Source organism: Rhincodon typus, chromosome 18 (genome assembly GCF_021869965.1).
Source record: "Rhincodon typus isolate 14 chromosome 18, sRhiTyp1.1, whole genome shotgun sequence".
Lineage (NCBI taxonomy): Eukaryota > Metazoa > Chordata > Chondrichthyes > Orectolobiformes > Rhincodontidae > Rhincodon > Rhincodon typus.
The window spans coordinates 36,887,820-36,905,053 of NC_063349.1; the positions used below are offsets into that span (position 1 = coordinate 36,887,820).

The 17,234-nt window shown below is 40.2% G+C and overlaps 1 protein-coding gene across 1 annotated transcript in view; it reads left to right on the top strand.

Annotated features, from left to right (window-relative positions):
• The window catches only part of otogl (otogelin-like), a 198,108-nt gene that overhangs the window by 33,269 nt on the left and 147,605 nt on the right, over nt 1-17,234 (top strand). Inside the window, exons 17-22 of the mRNA XM_048607915.1 lie at nt 4,715-4,892; nt 7,595-7,719; nt 7,841-8,053; nt 10,246-10,411; nt 13,474-13,548; nt 15,029-15,072. Coding sequence (XP_048463872.1) covers nt 4,715-4,892; nt 7,595-7,719; nt 7,841-8,053; nt 10,246-10,411; nt 13,474-13,548; nt 15,029-15,072 — 801 coding nt within the window. The remainder of the gene's footprint in view (nt 1-4,714; nt 4,893-7,594; nt 7,720-7,840; nt 8,054-10,245; nt 10,412-13,473; nt 13,549-15,028; nt 15,073-17,234) is intronic.

Genomic DNA, 17,234 nt, shown 5'->3' on the forward strand with positions numbered 1-17,234 from the left:
GGTAAAATTGGGCTGAGTCAGCACGGTTTCATTAGGGGGAGGTCATGCCTGACAAATCTGTTTGAGTTCATTGAGGAGGTAAATCAGACGAAGGCAAGCCAGTGGACGTGATATATTTGGATTTCAGAAGACCCTTGTCAAAGTGCTGCACAGGAGGCTGCTAAATAAGATAACAGCCAATGGTGTTAGGGGCAATGTATTGGCATGGATAAAGGATTGGCTGACTGGCAGAAGGCAGAGAGTAGGGATAAAGGCGTCTTTTTCAGAATGGCAGCTGTTGACGAGTGGAGTTCTACAGAGGTCCTTGTCGGGACTCTTCATCTGGACAAAAGCATTGTTGCTAAGTTTGCAGATGACACAACAGTAGGTGGAGAGACAGGCTGTGTTGAGGGTTCTGGGAGGCTGCACAAGGACTGGGACAGGTTAGGAGAGTGGGCAAAGAAGTGGCAGATGGAATACAATGTGGAAAAATGTGAGAAGGAAGGATAGAGGCATAGACAATTTTCTAAAAGAGGTAACGTTTCAGAAATCTGAAATCTGAAGCACAAAAGGATTGGAAATCATAGCTCAGGGTTCTCTTAAAGTTAACATGTAGGTTCACTTGGCAGTTAGGAAGGCAAAAATGATGTTAGCGTTCATTTCACGAGGGTTCAAATACAAGTGCAAAGATGCTGGGGCTGTATAAGGTGCTGGTTAGACTGTATTTGGAATGTTGTGAGTAGTTTTGGGCTCTATATCTATGGAAGGATGAGCTGGTCATGGAGGGGTCCAGAGAAGGTTTACAAGAATGATCTCAGGGATGAAGAGCTTGGTTAAGGACTCCGGGTCTGTTCTTAATGGAGTTTAGAAGGATGAGGGTGGGATCTCATTGAAACTTACAGAATACTGGGAGGGCCAGATTGAGTGGAGGTGAAGAGTCGGAGAGACTAGGACCCGAGGGCACATCCTCGGAGTGAAGGGACAACCCTTTAGAACTGAGATGAGGAGGAATTTCTTTAGCCAGAGGGTAGTTGGTCTGTGGTACTTATTGTCACATCAGGCTGTAGGGGCCAAGTCATTAAGTGTATTTAAGACAGAGATAGATAGATTCTCGATTAGATTGGGGATCAAGGCTTGTAGGGAGCAGGCAGGAGAATGGGGTTGAGAAACATATCCGCCATGATTGAATGGCAGAGCAGACTCACTGGGCTAAATGGCCTAATTCTGCTCCTATATCTTATGGTCTTATGGTTTGATGTGATCTGCCAGTTATTAAAATGTGCATCTAATGTATCTGACACTGCCAGTGGCAGGGACAGAAATGATGGGCGACAGTATTGCTCCTGGCCTAGAAATACAGCCCCAGTCCCAATCTGAACACAGTGGGCCTCCTTGAGCCCTGAGTCCCAATCACTGGCCCTGATGTTCCGCTGTATTGATTTTGTGCATTGTGCTGACACTGAAATTCATATTGCATATAATTCATTTGTTTGGCAATAGAACATTTCTTAATGACTTATCAGTAGCATCCATATAGGGAATAGTATTACCTGTGTTGCTGCGGCAGAGGACCAGCATAAAACATTTAACTTTACTTGTTGCTCAAATTATTGCAGTACCATACCTTTGCATGGTAATTTAATGTGGACTGTCAAAACTCACAACAAAGTGTCTCATGTTCAACCTGATCCTGCATTTGAGCAATATGCATTGAACAATCTGAAATGTTACACTTTCAACCAATTTAAAGTAATCAATTTGGCTTACAATGTGCTTGCACTTATGTTTATTCAAAGCAACATGTATTCATGGATCTGTTCTCTGAAGACAAATTGAATTTACTGAGGCATTGTGCCTTTTTTGATTTGGATAGATGCATTTGGTAGAATAGCTCCTTGGCACATTCCCCATAACAATGTGTCCATCAATCAGAGTTGACATGTCACCCAATCAGCACCCTTGTCCAAAACAATATAAATTGTTGTTCACTTTGAAATTTGGCTTTCTTGCATCTGAAGATGAGTGCAAGATGTAAATCTTTAATAGTATATCTTTTTCTCAGCAGTACACAAAGAATTGAACAATAGTTGGAATTAAACTCAAATATAAGTAGAAGTAGGAGTGGCAGTTTTCCTCCCTGCTGGATGTTATTGAAATTTAGATTTTAACAGAAATTTGGAAACTTTCATGCTGCCTTTGTCTGCCACATTTATTGAATTCAGTTTCACAACTTGCGATGTGGGATTTTGAACTCATGGTTTGCCTGTCCCATACCATAGTCTTTACTATACACCACTGTACACAATAATTGTTGAGCAATTTTGCTAGAATATCTTCTTCATTTTACCAGATTTCTCAGATTCAGTGAACATATGTTCCAGTTCTAAATGCACTGGTAGATAAAGGAAAATTATGTGGAAAGGGATAAAATGGAAAAGTACAATTTCAGTGCCATCAACTATATCGATGATCTGTCTCCCCACTTCTCCCTTGCCATTGCCTTCTTTAACAACAATCCTAAACCTAATGATATTATGATCAATCATTTCATTCTTCCAAATTAAGCTTACACCACATTCCCTAGAATAGAAGAAATAACAGCTGGTGTAGGTTCTACCATTCAATAAAATTATGACTGATCTTTTACCTCAACTTCACTTTTCAGGCATAGCTCGCATATGCATTAGTTCCCTCAGTAACCAATGGTTTTCTTGAATGTATTCAATGATTGAGAATCCATAGTTCTCTGTTGTAGAGAATTTTGAAGATTTTCAACCCTTTGAGCAAAACGCTTCTTCTTTTCTCAGCACAAAATGACTGACCCTTTATTATTATGGTGTAATGCCATGATCTAAATTTCCTTGACATGGAAAACATTTTCTTAGCATCTAAGCTGTCTTGATCCCTAAGAATTTATACTTCAGCTAGATCACCTCTCATTTTTCTAAACTGTCTGTGATATATGCTTGGCCTAATCATCTCTACCCATGGAACAATTCCCCTTTTCTAGACATCAGTCTGGTAATCTTTTTCCTTCAAGACAGATATGTGCTTCCTTGGTTCAGTAGGCTAAAATCGAATACTCGAGGTGGTCTCACCAATGATCAATATAATTGCAGTTAGACTTCCTTACCTTAAACTCACTTTGTAAAGCTCACATATCATTTGCCTTCTAATTGCTTGCTGTTACTTGCATGTTAACTTTTTGTTATTCTTGGACAAGCATGTCCAGGTCCTTCTGAATCATAGAGCTGTAGAGATGTACAACATGGAAACAGACCCTTCAGTCCGACTGGTCCGTGCCAACCAAATATTCTGCATTAATCTAGTCCCATTTGCCAACATTTGGCCCATATCCCTCTAAACTCTTCCTATTCATATACCCATCCTGATGCCTTTTAAATGTTTTGACTGTACCAGCCTCCACCACCTCCTTTGGCAGCAGATTCCATACACACCCCACCCTCTATATGAAAAAGGTGCCCCTTTAGTTCCTTTTTAAATCTTTACCCTCTCACCTTAAACCTATGTTCTTTAGTTTTGGACTCCCCCACCCTGGGGAAAAGACCTTGATTACTCACCCTATCCATACTCCTCATGATAACCAAAAATTTACAAGTCTCTTATCACTCAAGAAATATTCTGCTTTTTTATTTTTCTTATTAAAGTGAATAATGTCACACACTTATGGTTGCATCTGCTGTGTTCTTGCCCAACCAAATTAATCTGTTCCCAAATTTGCCCTTTTATCCTTCCTACTAACAACTGACCTCTAGTATTCACCCAGTAGTGTATTAGCTTCAAACCCTCCATATGTTTCATAGTGACTAAAGGCCTAATTGTAGTGGATTCTAGCTTCACAATGGCCCTCTGATTATGGTTGCATTGCATTACCTTCACAAATTGCATGTTCAAGAGTTGTTGACACGGATAATACACTTTAGTAATTATATTCATTATGCACTAACTTGATCATATTGGGATGCTTTTGATGTGCTGCCAGTGAGGCATAACTTGGAATGGATATTCCAAGCAAAACAACACATTGAAATAATATATACTGTATGCCACATCTCTAAATTATAATTTACGTTAAGCTCTGGCCTGTTTTAGGCAGGTACCACACATGTTTTCCACACCACTGCAAATTGATGCAGTGTGCTAGAATAAGAGAAACTGAACAGAGAATTTATGCTCATATGTCAATTATAAGAAGTTTCACACGTCCATTTTAGTGTACATAATCTCGAGGGAACCTGCTCTAGCATGGTTTTTAGAACAAATTTCCACAACAAACATTTCTGAATTGTTGGTTAGTATCCAAGTATGAGAACTCTCTTAAAATAATTGTAGTAGTTACTATTTTAAGCTCCTCTGCCATAAAATAAGCTCTGTTTTCAGACAAAATATCTTAATTAAGCTGCACACTATGAAAATGTCTTGATACTTTAGCTTAGGTTATTAAAGTAATTTCAACTGGATTGCAACATAATAGAAATATTTCTAAGGAAGTGTCACCGGACCCGAAACGTTAACTCTGCTTTTTCCTTCACAGATGCTGCCAGACCTACTGAGCTTTTCCAACAACTTTGTTTTTGTTCCTGATTCACAGCACCCATAGTTCTTTCGGTTTTTATAAACATTTCCAGTTTACTTTTGTGTCGATATAACATTCTTGTGGGATATTCATTCGTAGCTCGAGTATTTTGTTAATTTCAGATCTTGTTACTTATAGGAATTGTTGAAATGCGTAGATTATCATCTATATTTATACAAGCGAAGACAAACTTTGGTCTCTCGATGCAGTTTGATAAAGAAGGTGGAAGGTTGTATCTCCAGCTTGATAATAGCTGGAGAGGAAACACCGTGGGCCTATGTGGAACATATAATGGAAACTTACGAGATGACTTTCTGTGAGTCTGTACTGCTCTTTAGAAAGATTCACCTTTTACACAAAATATACAAGTAAATGTCTCTGATTGGTTTCCCATTATGGAAGTGCTCTGAGCACAGGATGTTACATACTTGGTTTGATTTGTCATTGTGTATTATCATGGAAAACCTATACTGTGGAAGCAGGCAGTCTTGCCCATCAAGTACACACTGAGCCTTCGAAGAGCATCCCATCCAGATCCAGACTCAGCCCCTCAATTTCACATGGCTAATCCACCAAGACTGCAATTCTAAGAACACAATGGGCAATTTAGCATGGCCAATCCCCCTAACCCATACACCTTTGGACTGTGGGAGGAAACCTGCATAGACACAAGGAGAATGTACAAATTCCACACAGACAATCACCCAAGGGTGGAATTGAACCCAGATCCCTGATGCTGCGAAGCAATAGTGCTAGCCACTGAGCTACTGAGCTACTATGCTACCCCTGCTGTTATATAACTGATTATTTATACAAAGAATATATAGTGTAGTTTGAAAGCTTTGCGGAAACAGATATTTTGTAGATTTGTAGTTGATGTCAGTTCAGGGACAGGTTTTTTTTGCTCCATGTTGAACGTTCCTTTCAGTAGGTTTCAGATTGCTTTCTAAGGGAACTTTCTATTTAGTCAAAAATATAGAAATAATTTTAACTGCCTGCATTGTTAATTGTTGGTTGATTTTGTGTTAAAGATACACGGGTGATAAGCATTGTTTGATTAAAGACTGGGATCATATATGGGCTCCTGTGATCTGTACCTCTGAGCCAGGAAGCCCAGTTCAAGTCCCACCTGCTTGATAGGTGTGTTATTGCATGTCTGAACAGGTTAATTAGAAAATATCTGAGATCACATATAAAGCGAGCTAGGAGGGTTTTATTGTGGTGCAGCGATATTGTCTCCATCTCTGAGCCAAGCGACATGGGTTCAAGTCTCACCTATTCCTGAGGTGAGTTATAACATTGCTGAACAGATCAAAAATGTACAAAGAAATCCAACCAGGTTCACGACTGCAATAATTACATGTAGCTCCTTGTCTTAGATTATTCAGGTCTTCAGAGCTCTTTAGGGGATTTGACTAACTTTTACCAGGACCTGACTAGAATTTGGAACCTGGTTGCCTCATGCTAGAGTTCTCCTCTGATGATAATAGTAGCAGTCATCAGAGAGCTGCTGTTCCATCTTGCTGTCCATATGTGGAAAGAGCCACTCAGTGGGAGTCTCTCTGCATGAAGCAAATTCATGCAGGTAATAGTTAAGGTGATTCATGGATTCCCAGGCCACCTACATTTTCTGCATAATTGAGGAGTCTTATCAGAGGATCACCCCTGCTCCTAGGCTTGGCCGTAATGGCCATAAACAGTTCCAGTGAGCCAATGGAGGGGAGTCATTGTATGTGACTGCCTGCCTGACTTCTGAGGTTATGTCTCCTTGGAGATGGAGTGCGTGATGTCCAATTGCTCAATTGAAGCCTATGTGACCAGTAGGTGCCATGGGGACTGGAGTGTTTCCTCCCAAAACATTTTAACTAAACTTTAAGTTTATTTTGTGTTTGCATTTTTGTTACATTGCCCATTTGGGGCTGTTAACTTTTAATTTGGTTTAATTAATTTATTTTAATATGTATTTGAAAAGAATATAAAGATAGTAAACTAGGACTCTGGCACGTATTTAAGAGGCAGTGATCTGTAAGGATGGATCCTCTGAATAAGCCTCCATCCAAAAAAAAAAATTGTGTCTTATTTCATTCTTGACCATCCGGATTGTATATATTTAACACACACCAGGTGGAAATCCGGCCCGTAAAATTGAGAGGGTCACAGTTACTCATGTTCCCTACCATTTAACTCCATAGGGGCAATTTACTGATGATAGGTAGGGATGCAGACAGGCCTCTCACCACTAGGAAGCAGGAAGACAATTTGAATATGGAAGGTCTTTATCAAGGGCCTTTTTATCCGGATAACAACATTTTGTTGATTGTGGATTAATTCCCCCACTCCCTCAAACAGGTTTAGAGAGGCTGTCAACTAAATGGAGGTGGCATTACCACAGCAGTTTTTCTAAGCAAAATGGGTCCGTTAGTAACCGCTGCAGTGCCGGCACTTTTGTCAGAGAGGTTTTCCTTCCATCAGCAGTGATTTTACTTATTATAAAACAACTTTGACCATATTTTAAACTTGCATTGTGGGCTAAGTGCTCCTCCCTTCCTCAGCAGTGAGTACCATTCCTCTGGTGCTGGTGACCATCCTCTGGAGTAGGATTTCCCCTTGATTACTATCACCATCAGTTAAGATTCCATAGAAATGGTGAAGGGTGGTGCTGACACTGACAGGGTTGAATTCCCTGACAACTCTTCTGGCGGCAGGGCACACTGGAAATGACACTAGAGGGCATAATTGAGGGATAATTATATTTGTGATATAGCCTCTCAAGATTACTTTGAAAAAAAGAACACATGATCCATGAAAAAAGTACCAGTGGGAAGTGTGCGAATTGCAGTATTGGGCATCTAATTAGGCATACTGAGCAGTTGGACATTATGCTATATTCAGAATTACATGAAACATTGTTAGATGTGAAATGTGACTAATGTCTTTGGCTGCAAGATATGTTGAATTACTTGTATGGAGTTTATTACATTTGTATGCATTTGTAATTCCTTCCTTTTTCACTTCTAGTTCCCCTGTAGGTATGATTGAAGGTACTCCACAGTTACATGCCAATGCATGGAAGATTTCATCAGCTTGTGTAACTCCAATAAATATCCCCTTGGTTGATCCCTGTGATACTAATCAACAAAATGGTATCCAATTTTAATTGATGTATCTTGTGGTATATTTCTTCACTTAGATTTCTGTTAGTAAATTTATAGTTACTTAAAAACTGTATATTTCAGTCTTTTTCTGCCTTATTTGCACATACAGCTTTATATTCGTCAACGATGTGTGACATTCTTAATCAAGAACTCTTTGCACCGTGCCATTCATTTGTGAATCCCAGCCCTTATTATCAGCAGTGTCGCTATGATGCTTGCAAATGTGGAAGTTTATGCATGTGTACAGCCCTTGCACACTATGCTTATCTTTGTGCCAAACACAAGGTTCACATTAACTTCAGATCAGAAGCATCGGATTGTGGTAAGTTGTTAAGAGGTGAATTTATAATAACTAAAATGAGCCTAGTTCAGTTTTGGATATCTGGTCAGAGTCATTAGGCCTGAGATAGATGATATAAAAAACAATATCATTAAAACTGATTTATGCTATCTGTTACCTTCTAAAGGCTGGATATCTCATGTGGTGTACTCAACACGAAAGTAGAAGATTGTGAGTTCAAAAGTGATTAACTGTTATGTAATTCACCTGGATGAGCTAGAAGCTATCTTTTTCCAAGATCACCAATGAACTGCTAACTGGAGTAGCAACAATAATTAGAGGGAAAAACTGATACTCTCAGCTTCTCTTGAAATGCTTTCCAGTTGGCTAATCACAAGATTGAAGCTGAAGTGTGGAAGATTGTCATAAAATCCTTACAGTGTGGAAACAGGCCCTTCAGCCCAGCAAGTCCACACTGACCCTCAGAGCATTCCCCTACTCTTTTCCTGTAACCCACCTAATCTATACATCCCCAGACACTATGGGCAATTTAACATGGCCAATCCACCTAGACTGTACATCTTTGGACTGTGGGAGGGAACCAGAGCACTGAGCAGAAAGTCACACAGACATAGGGAGAATGTGCAAACTCCACACATACAGTCACCCAAAGGTGGGATTGAACCCACATCCCTACCACTGTAAGGTAGCAGTACTGACCACTGTGCCACCACACCACCCTAAATTGGATGTGGACAATGTATATGACTTGAAAAGGGAAAGACTAGAACAAAATTGAGGAGGCAAAAATAAAACATGGGAGAAAGTTTTATTGATGCACTTGGCTTGTAGGACTGAGAAAGTTTTCCAGAATTAAGATGCTTTTTATTATTGCAGCTACTTTTTATGAGGAGTTGCTATTAATTAAAAAAAATCACCATTATTCTTGTTTTCATAAAATTGTTTTGACTTCCTGAAATTTGCAAATGATTTCTTAAATTTGCAATTAATCTTGGCAAAGGATCCAAAGTTTTGGGCATATTTTTCTCTTTTGTAAACATATAGTTAACTTCCCCATTGAAAACAAATGAAAGTCAGGATGATGATGTGTTTAATTTTTTTTGTGCCTGAGTTATCAAATTTTACAGATTGAAAGGTCAATGACCGAACTGCAAGAATACTTAATTCACGCTACTCAGAGCAGCTGAACTGCCAACAAAGGGATGTATTGATAAGGGAAATTTCTGCAATGCAGCTATACAGTGTTCAAACTTGTGAATAAGAATGCATACAATGCTGTTTTCTAATTTTCTCTGGTTTGCTTAATTGACAAAATCCAGGTAAAAGTCTTACTGCCTCTTGTTCTTCTAGGCCTGTGCTTCTTTCAATTGGCCACCATTAGGCAGATAAAAACAGCTCAAGGATGACTTATCTCCAATGTTCTCTTCAGTAGAATTCTGACATTACAGAATCAAAACTCAGTTGGTACATTGAGTACAGATTCTTTCCAGTTCTATGAAAGGCGGTGGCAGGAGGCAGACTTCAGGGTGGACCAGGGAAGGAATTTCATGGTCAAGTGGGCTGACACATTCCTGTCTCTGGGCAATCTTGTGGAGATGGGCCATCAACTGCAGAAACAAACTGCATAATTAAGCCCCAAGTGTGAGCTGATTAGGGACATTGCTGGGGTGTTTTGTAAACTGGAAGTCATCCAGAAATCTGCTACCTATGCTTTAATTTCTATTCCTGTATCATCCCTGTGCTCACTGAACTATATTGGCTTCTGGTCAAGCAATGTCTTGATTAAATAATTCTTATCCTTGTTTTCAAGGCCCTATATGCCCATTTTCTCTTCTATCTCTGTAATCTCCTTCATTTGCACAACTCTCCAAAATATGCATCTGCCTCTAATCTTGATCTTTTCCAATTTTAGTTTACTTTGCCTTCAGTCTTCTCGACACATATATATTCCCTCTCTATAACTCTCCAATTCTCTTCCTTTCTTCAACCCTTTAGGCTCCTTAAAACCTCTCTGTTTGTTCAAAAGTTTGGTAATATGACCTAATATCTCTTTATATGATCTGGTATCATATTTCGTTTTATAATTCTCTGACAAAGCACCTTGTGATGTTTTATTATTATAAAGGCAGTATACAACTATAAGTTGCTGTTGTGATGTACAGGATAAATTTATTTTGTCAGTGCTTTTAGCTTGACATTATTCTGCTATACAGGTATCATCTGCCCGGCTAATATGTTATACCATATTTGTTCCTCCTCTTGTGGGCGGACTTGCCAGTCACTTTCTGTAAATGAGATTTGTGGTGATGATTGTGCTGAAGGCTGCAACTGCCCCAATGGAACATTCTATGATGAAGTATTGCAACGCTGTGTCGTGCAGTAAGTTTGTTTTTGTTCTATTATATCCCAGCACATCAGGTCTGTTCAGCAATAAACTGAACTAATTTATCACACTTACTTTATCACCTTTTGTCTATTAACTCATTTTGTTCTGCAGTCAGATCAGAAATGAAAACCTTTCTAAACATTAATTAAGATTTTTCCTAAGTTTTTTACTCTTACTGTGAGCCTCCAGTGCTCCTGGTCCTGTAGTAGTTTTACACAAATAGTAAAATGGAGGCAGCATTTGGGCTTTGCCCTTTTGACTGTATCACCTGCTATTTTCTCTTGCAATTCTCTATGACTTTTACCACCACCTGGGTTGGTTAGCTCAGTTGGCTGGCTAGCAAGCTTATGAAACAGTGTGATACCAACAGCATGGGTTCAGTTCCTGTACTGGCTGATGTTATTGTGAAGGGTTCTTCTCCCCTTTCCTGACAAATGGTGACCTTCAAACTAAATTGCCACCAGTCATCTCTCTCTAGTGAGAGAGTAGCCCTAGGCCTGTTCAGGCTGAGATGATTTTACCTTTACATGCAAACAGTCCTGAAAACATCATGTCAATTCACCAATATCAAGGGCTCCTCCTGGGAATCAGAAAGGCACTACACGCTACAGCTTTGCCTTGTCTTCAAAGGAAGTGTCTTCTTAAATTTTCAGTTTTGATCTCTTTGTATGACCCAGTATCTTTTGGCTCAGCCCATTTCCAGACTCTAGAAAGGCTTTGGGTTGCAAACAGCCATGATGGAAATGGAAGCATCGTTCCATGCCTATAATACTGAGCTGGCTTTTACTTACTCCACCAATGGCTTTTATGGCACATGAAATCCACAGAGTGATCTTCCTACTGCATATGTTTCCACCCCGACCTGTGTGAAATTTTTTGAGGATGTGTTGGGCGTTATGCTTATGCTCCAGCCTTTTGAGGCCCTAATGGCCACTTACATCCAGCCGCTGCAAGTATTTTATCTGTAGCAGGGAGAAGGTCCAGACCATTGTGGGACTTGGCACTCTCCATGGTAATAATGGCACTCTTCATGGTGGCACTGGCACAACCCATGTTGGGACTTGGCACTCACCATGTCGGGACTTGGCACAGACCATGTGGGACTTGGCACAGACCATGTTGGGACTTGGCACAGACCCTGTGGGACTTGGCAGTCCCCATGGTGGGACTTAGGACAAGCCATGGACCCTAGCACACACTATGGTGCACTGTCTTCTTATGCCAATTGGAAAGCATATAGTACTTATCAACGAACAAAATAAAAAAAACCTTTCTCCCCCTATTTTCAATGTGTTTATATTTGGTAAAGAGAAATGTTCAAAGGAAGGGACAAAAACAATTTTCATGTTGAGATGGATCTTCTCCACATAGCAGTGTCCTGGAGATTGACCTTTAATTCTTGGAGACACCAGACCAATTCTGGAGGGTTGGCAATCCTACTCTTGCTCATGCCTCTGGTCTCCTGAAGCACACCCTCACTCAGCTGAAAGTTCCAACCTCAGACTATCGGGGCTCATCATGATGGGGGGACTGCCCACTGCTCCCAGCAGGTGCTGCCACAACTACCAATGACTGGCAGCTCTCTAAAGTGAGACTTTCTCTCAAACAACGGGTATCAGTCCCATTTTAAAGGAAATGAATCTGCTCCAGCATTAATTGCTGTGGGCCAGCCTTCAGGCTGGTTCCACCTTAATGTTTTAGTTGGAACTTCAAGGACTGTGTCAGCCCGTTGGATAGTGACATCAAGTCTTATTAGTTGTTGATGTGGAGATGTATGTAGAAGCTGTCAAGGCCAAACATTGCATTCATAGAATCCCTCCAGTGTGGAAGCAGGCCATTTGGCCCATTGAGTCCACACCGACCCTCCAAAGAGCATTCCATTTGGACCAACCCCCTACCCTACCCCTGTAACCCTACATTTCCCAAGGCCAATCCACCTCACCTGCATATCTTTAGACTATTGGAGGAAACCAGAGCACCCAGATAAACCCACGCAGACGCTGAGAGAACGTGCAAACTCCACACAGTCACCTGAGGGTGGAATCGAACACGTATCACTGGCACTGTGAAGCAGTAATGCTAACCACTAACCCACCATGCCATATTGGAGGAGGGAGAAGAAGTCATTGCCATAATTTCTGCTTCCTTTATCTTCAGAGTTAAGATAGCCACAGACCCTCTTTTTGGCGGAAGGTCTGGATACAAAGACCACCATCACTTTTTGGAATATCCTCTATTTGGGTAGTATACAGGTGAATTGAGAAACGAATCAGGCAGAAGGACTGAAAGCATATTAGCTTATACTATACCCTGCCCACTTTGGGGCTGTGTAGTGAAAGTGGAGGCTTGAAGCAGAGGATTTCCTCGCCTGCCTTCGCATCACTGCATCCAAGAATTGAATGTTCTTAGTCAGTATGAAGAGCAGAATGTCTCTGCCTGACAGTGTGCGTGTGCACAAGTACAAATACATAAAAAAGAAACATTTCTACTGTGCTGAGAGCCAACAGTGTAAAATGCGACAAAAGGAAAATTACTGCTGAGTGAGGATGCTGGAAGTCTGAAATAAAAATAGCAAAGGCTGGAAAATCTCAACAGAACTGACAGTATTTATGATGAGAGAAGCAGGGTTACATTCTGAGTTGATTGTTACTCTTCTATTCCAAAATAAAGAGTTAGATCAACTTGAAATGTTTACTCTTTTTCACACTCCACAGGACTGTCGGAGCTGTCGGATGACTTTCCAGTTATTTCTGTTCTCACTGCATAAAATAAACATTTCCCATGACCCATTATTTGTGGATCTGGAGTTAATCTTAACCAAAGAATTTATTTTAAGAAGTGTGATAACGTGAGTCATTGTACCTTCTCCAGAATGACCATGATTCTTTCCTCAAAGAGTAAATTGGAATATTTCAGAACTTGGAAGACTCAATTTCTTAAAGTCTACTTGTTTTTATTTATATTTATATCATGATCTTGATATTTATATAATGATGTTGTTATACAGTCAATAAATAATAAAAATGGCTCAGAGTATCCAATATGTCTCTTCTAGATCTCAGTGTTCCTGTCACTTTATGGGAGGAATATTTCAGGCAGGAGAAGTCACGTACAGTAACTCAGGACCATGGTATGACTCTTGTTCTTTGTCTGTTGAAGATTGCCGTTCAGGTTCTAAGCTACAACTGTGAGGAATTTTCAACTGTGAAAGTTGGATCATGTTCCTAAACCTCTGCTGAGTCAGGGATAGTGTTTAATTGGAGTTCTTGTATGAAATGGCTAAAACGATTTTCCAAAATTTGGTGCAACAAATCAATTAAAATATTTTCAGGCTGATATGAGTTTCATTTTTAATTTTATTCTGTTATTTCATAAAGTAGACAACTCAATTTATATAAAACATTTGGATTTTGGAGTCAAAAATACTATTTCCATGTTTGCGATGACTCCAATTTGGGAGCATCGTCAATACAAAGAAGAACTTTAACAAATTATAGGGAGACAATAATAAGTTGCGAAAGGGCAAATATTTGGCAAATGAAGTTCAACATGTAGAAATATGACTACTATGTTTTGGTAGAAAAAGTGAGGAAGTTGTTTAGAAGTCACATATCTAGATGGAATAAAGGAACAAAGCATACTCAGAATATAAATGCACCAGTCACTAAAAGTTACTTCATAGGTTAGCAAGTTCATGAAAAAGAAAAGCAAGCAGAGCATGAGGTTTTATTTCCAAAGGGATTGAATTGGTAAGCCAGAAAGTGATGTTAAACATGTAGCAACTTGGTTAGACCACACGTGGACCATTGCATGTAGTCTGAATGCCCCATAAGGATATAGAGGCACTGCAGAGGAGATTTTACAAGGATTTTTCTGGGAATTAATAGACATGGATATCAGGAAAAGATTGACTATGTCTCTTTTCTCTTGAAAAAAGCCTGAAGATAACCTGATAGAGTGAATTCAGAGAAAATATTTCCTTTTATGGTGTAGAACATTACTTGAATCTATCAATATAAGATTGTCTTCAATAAATTCAATCATAAATTCAGAAGAAAATTTATCATCTGGAGTGTGGTGAAAATGTGGAACTTTTACCATGGAGTGATGAAATTGAATGAACTAGATATATTTAAGGGGAACAAAAACAGAAGTTGCTGGAAAAGCTCAGCAGGTCTGGCAGCATCTGTGGAGAAAAAATCAGAGTTAACGTTTCAGGTCCAGTAACCCTACCTCAGAACCTGAAACATTTACTCTTCATTTTTCTTCGCAGATGCTGACAGACCTGCTGAGTTTTTCCAGCAACTTCTGTTTTTGTTCCTGATTTACAGCATCTGCATTTCTTTCGGTTTTTACTATTAAGGGGAAGCTGGACAAGCGCATGAGGGAGAAAGGAATAAAGGGTTATGATAGATGTTAAGGGCGAAGAATGGGAGAAGATTAAGCTGGACCATGAATCCTGGCATAGTCTAGTTGGGCTGAATGGCCCATTTCTGTGCTATATACTCAATGTAAAACTGGGTAATTTTGTTACATTTCAGGTTTGCTTTATTAATTCTTAAAACATTAAAACAAATAATATTTCATACAGCTAATAATTTTTTCTTTAGCTTGTGTAGGAATGGAAGGGTAGCATGTGCACCTGTGGAGCCAGGTATGTTACAATTACTCGTCATTAACACAACCACATAATTTCATAAAATGTACTGAATGGAAGGTAAACTGAATTTACAGGAAAGCTTTACCTGCAATTCTTCCTAAAATTATTTTGAGTAAAGATGATTTGAATGTTCTGGTTGACTTCTATTTTCAATGCTTATTATTTATTTTCAGAGTTCCTGACAACTCAATAGTATGGGAAAACATGACATTATAACAGAATATGTATTACTGGATCATGAATATCATAGTCTAACTTCATTTTTTGTTGGAATTCCATATAATCAAATGCTACCAACAGTAATAATCAAATAAACTAGCTTTGTTATCATAATATAACTTCATTTGATATTCTTTGGATGTGGATCAAAATGATCTATGCAAGTAGATATTTCATAAGATCAGTTTCACTCTCCTGTTCCTCATGTGGAATGCTTAATTATTGGTACAAAGGAGAGTAAAAAAGAGGCAATTATCCTCTGTTTTGGGTCTCCAGCCATCTAATATTGCCTGCTGGGTGGGTTGGTTGAGGTGGGGTGTAAGGCGAGAAATGGAAGGGAGAATACTTGAACTGCTACAGCAAAGGCAGCTAAGAGCCATCCACCTCAGATGTCTCTGGTGCGTTGGATAGATGCCTAACTTCAATGATAATAAGATGATGCTGTGGGCCTTGGGTTGATGGGAGACTTCTCTTACTGGTTTGGTTTTCTCCTGGAATGAAAGACAGAAAGAGATGTATATTAAGGGAGATGGAAATGAATGGCACAGTTATTACTTTTGGTGCAGTTGGGGAGGCGTCCCAAGCAAGTGGTTAGGTGATGCAGAAGGCATAGAGGGGTAGTGGTGTTGGGTGTTGGGTGAGGGTGAATAGGGAAGATGTTACAAGCGTTAGGGAGACTGCTAAAGCATGACCCTTGATGGGAGGTGGATGCAGCAGCAAGAATACATTGAGGGAGATATATTGGACAAAGATGGTGGCACTTACACTGATGGAGGAGGGAAAATTGATTGACCTTTTTCCTAGAGTGCTCCAGCATTCCTCCAGATGGCAGAGACTGTTTTAACCTAGGTGGCAGCCTTGGACCAGAGTGACCTGCTCTGCTGATTCTGGGGGAGGAGTGATGCCAGTCTCTGCACCATCAATCCAGCAGGACCTTCAGAGCAGGGCACCAATTTCGCCCGGGCTGCCGTGCCCAGGCCAAATAAGTGGAAGCACGCAGTGCGGCTTGTCCAGGTGGCACAGTTGGCTTTTAAAGCCTGTCCAACATCTGGAAGGCACGAGTCAGGCCACTGACTCCCCACTTGCCTGGATGGGTACAGTACCAACAGCACTCAAGAAGCTTGATACCGTGCAGGACAAAGCAGCCCACTTGTTTGGCACCAACTCACACTCCCTGCCCCACCGACGCTCGGTAGCAGCAGTGTGTGCTATCTACAAGATGCACTGCAGAAATTCACCAAAGATCCTCAGACAGCACATTCCAAACCCATGACCACTTCCATCTAGAAGGACAGGGTGGCAGATATATAAGAACACACAACTTGCAAGTCCCCCTCCAATTCACTCATCATCCTGACCTGGGAATATATCGCTGTTCCTTCACTATCGCTGGGTCAAAATTCTGGAACTCCCTCCCTCAGGGCATTGTGGGTCAACCTACAACACATGGACTGCAGCAGTTCAAAAAGGCAGCTCACCAACACCTTTACAAGGGCAACTAGGGATGGGCAAGAAATGTTGGCCAGCCAGCAATGCCCACCTACCACGAATGAATGAAAAAATCGTGGCACAGATACAATGGATGGCAGTGATTTCTGGGATATTTGCTGATGAGCTGATTGTTCTGGGAATGGCGTGTGGTGAGATGGGGCTGGAATCAAACATGAGGGATGCCTTGGGGGGCTAATGAGGTGTGTTTGGTAAATGATGGCAAGAAAACTCACCAGGCCTTGAGATGGAAATCCAGCCAAAAAACATGGCACACTGACACTTAGCTAAAGAAATGTAAGATTCAGCCATGTATATATATTTATCTTTATATTTTAAAAGTACAAATATATTCTTAGTCCTAATACTTTTCCTAATTTGATAAAAACAATTTCAGTTTGCAAGTACCCCTTTCAATTGTGAATTACATAACAAGAAGCATTATATTG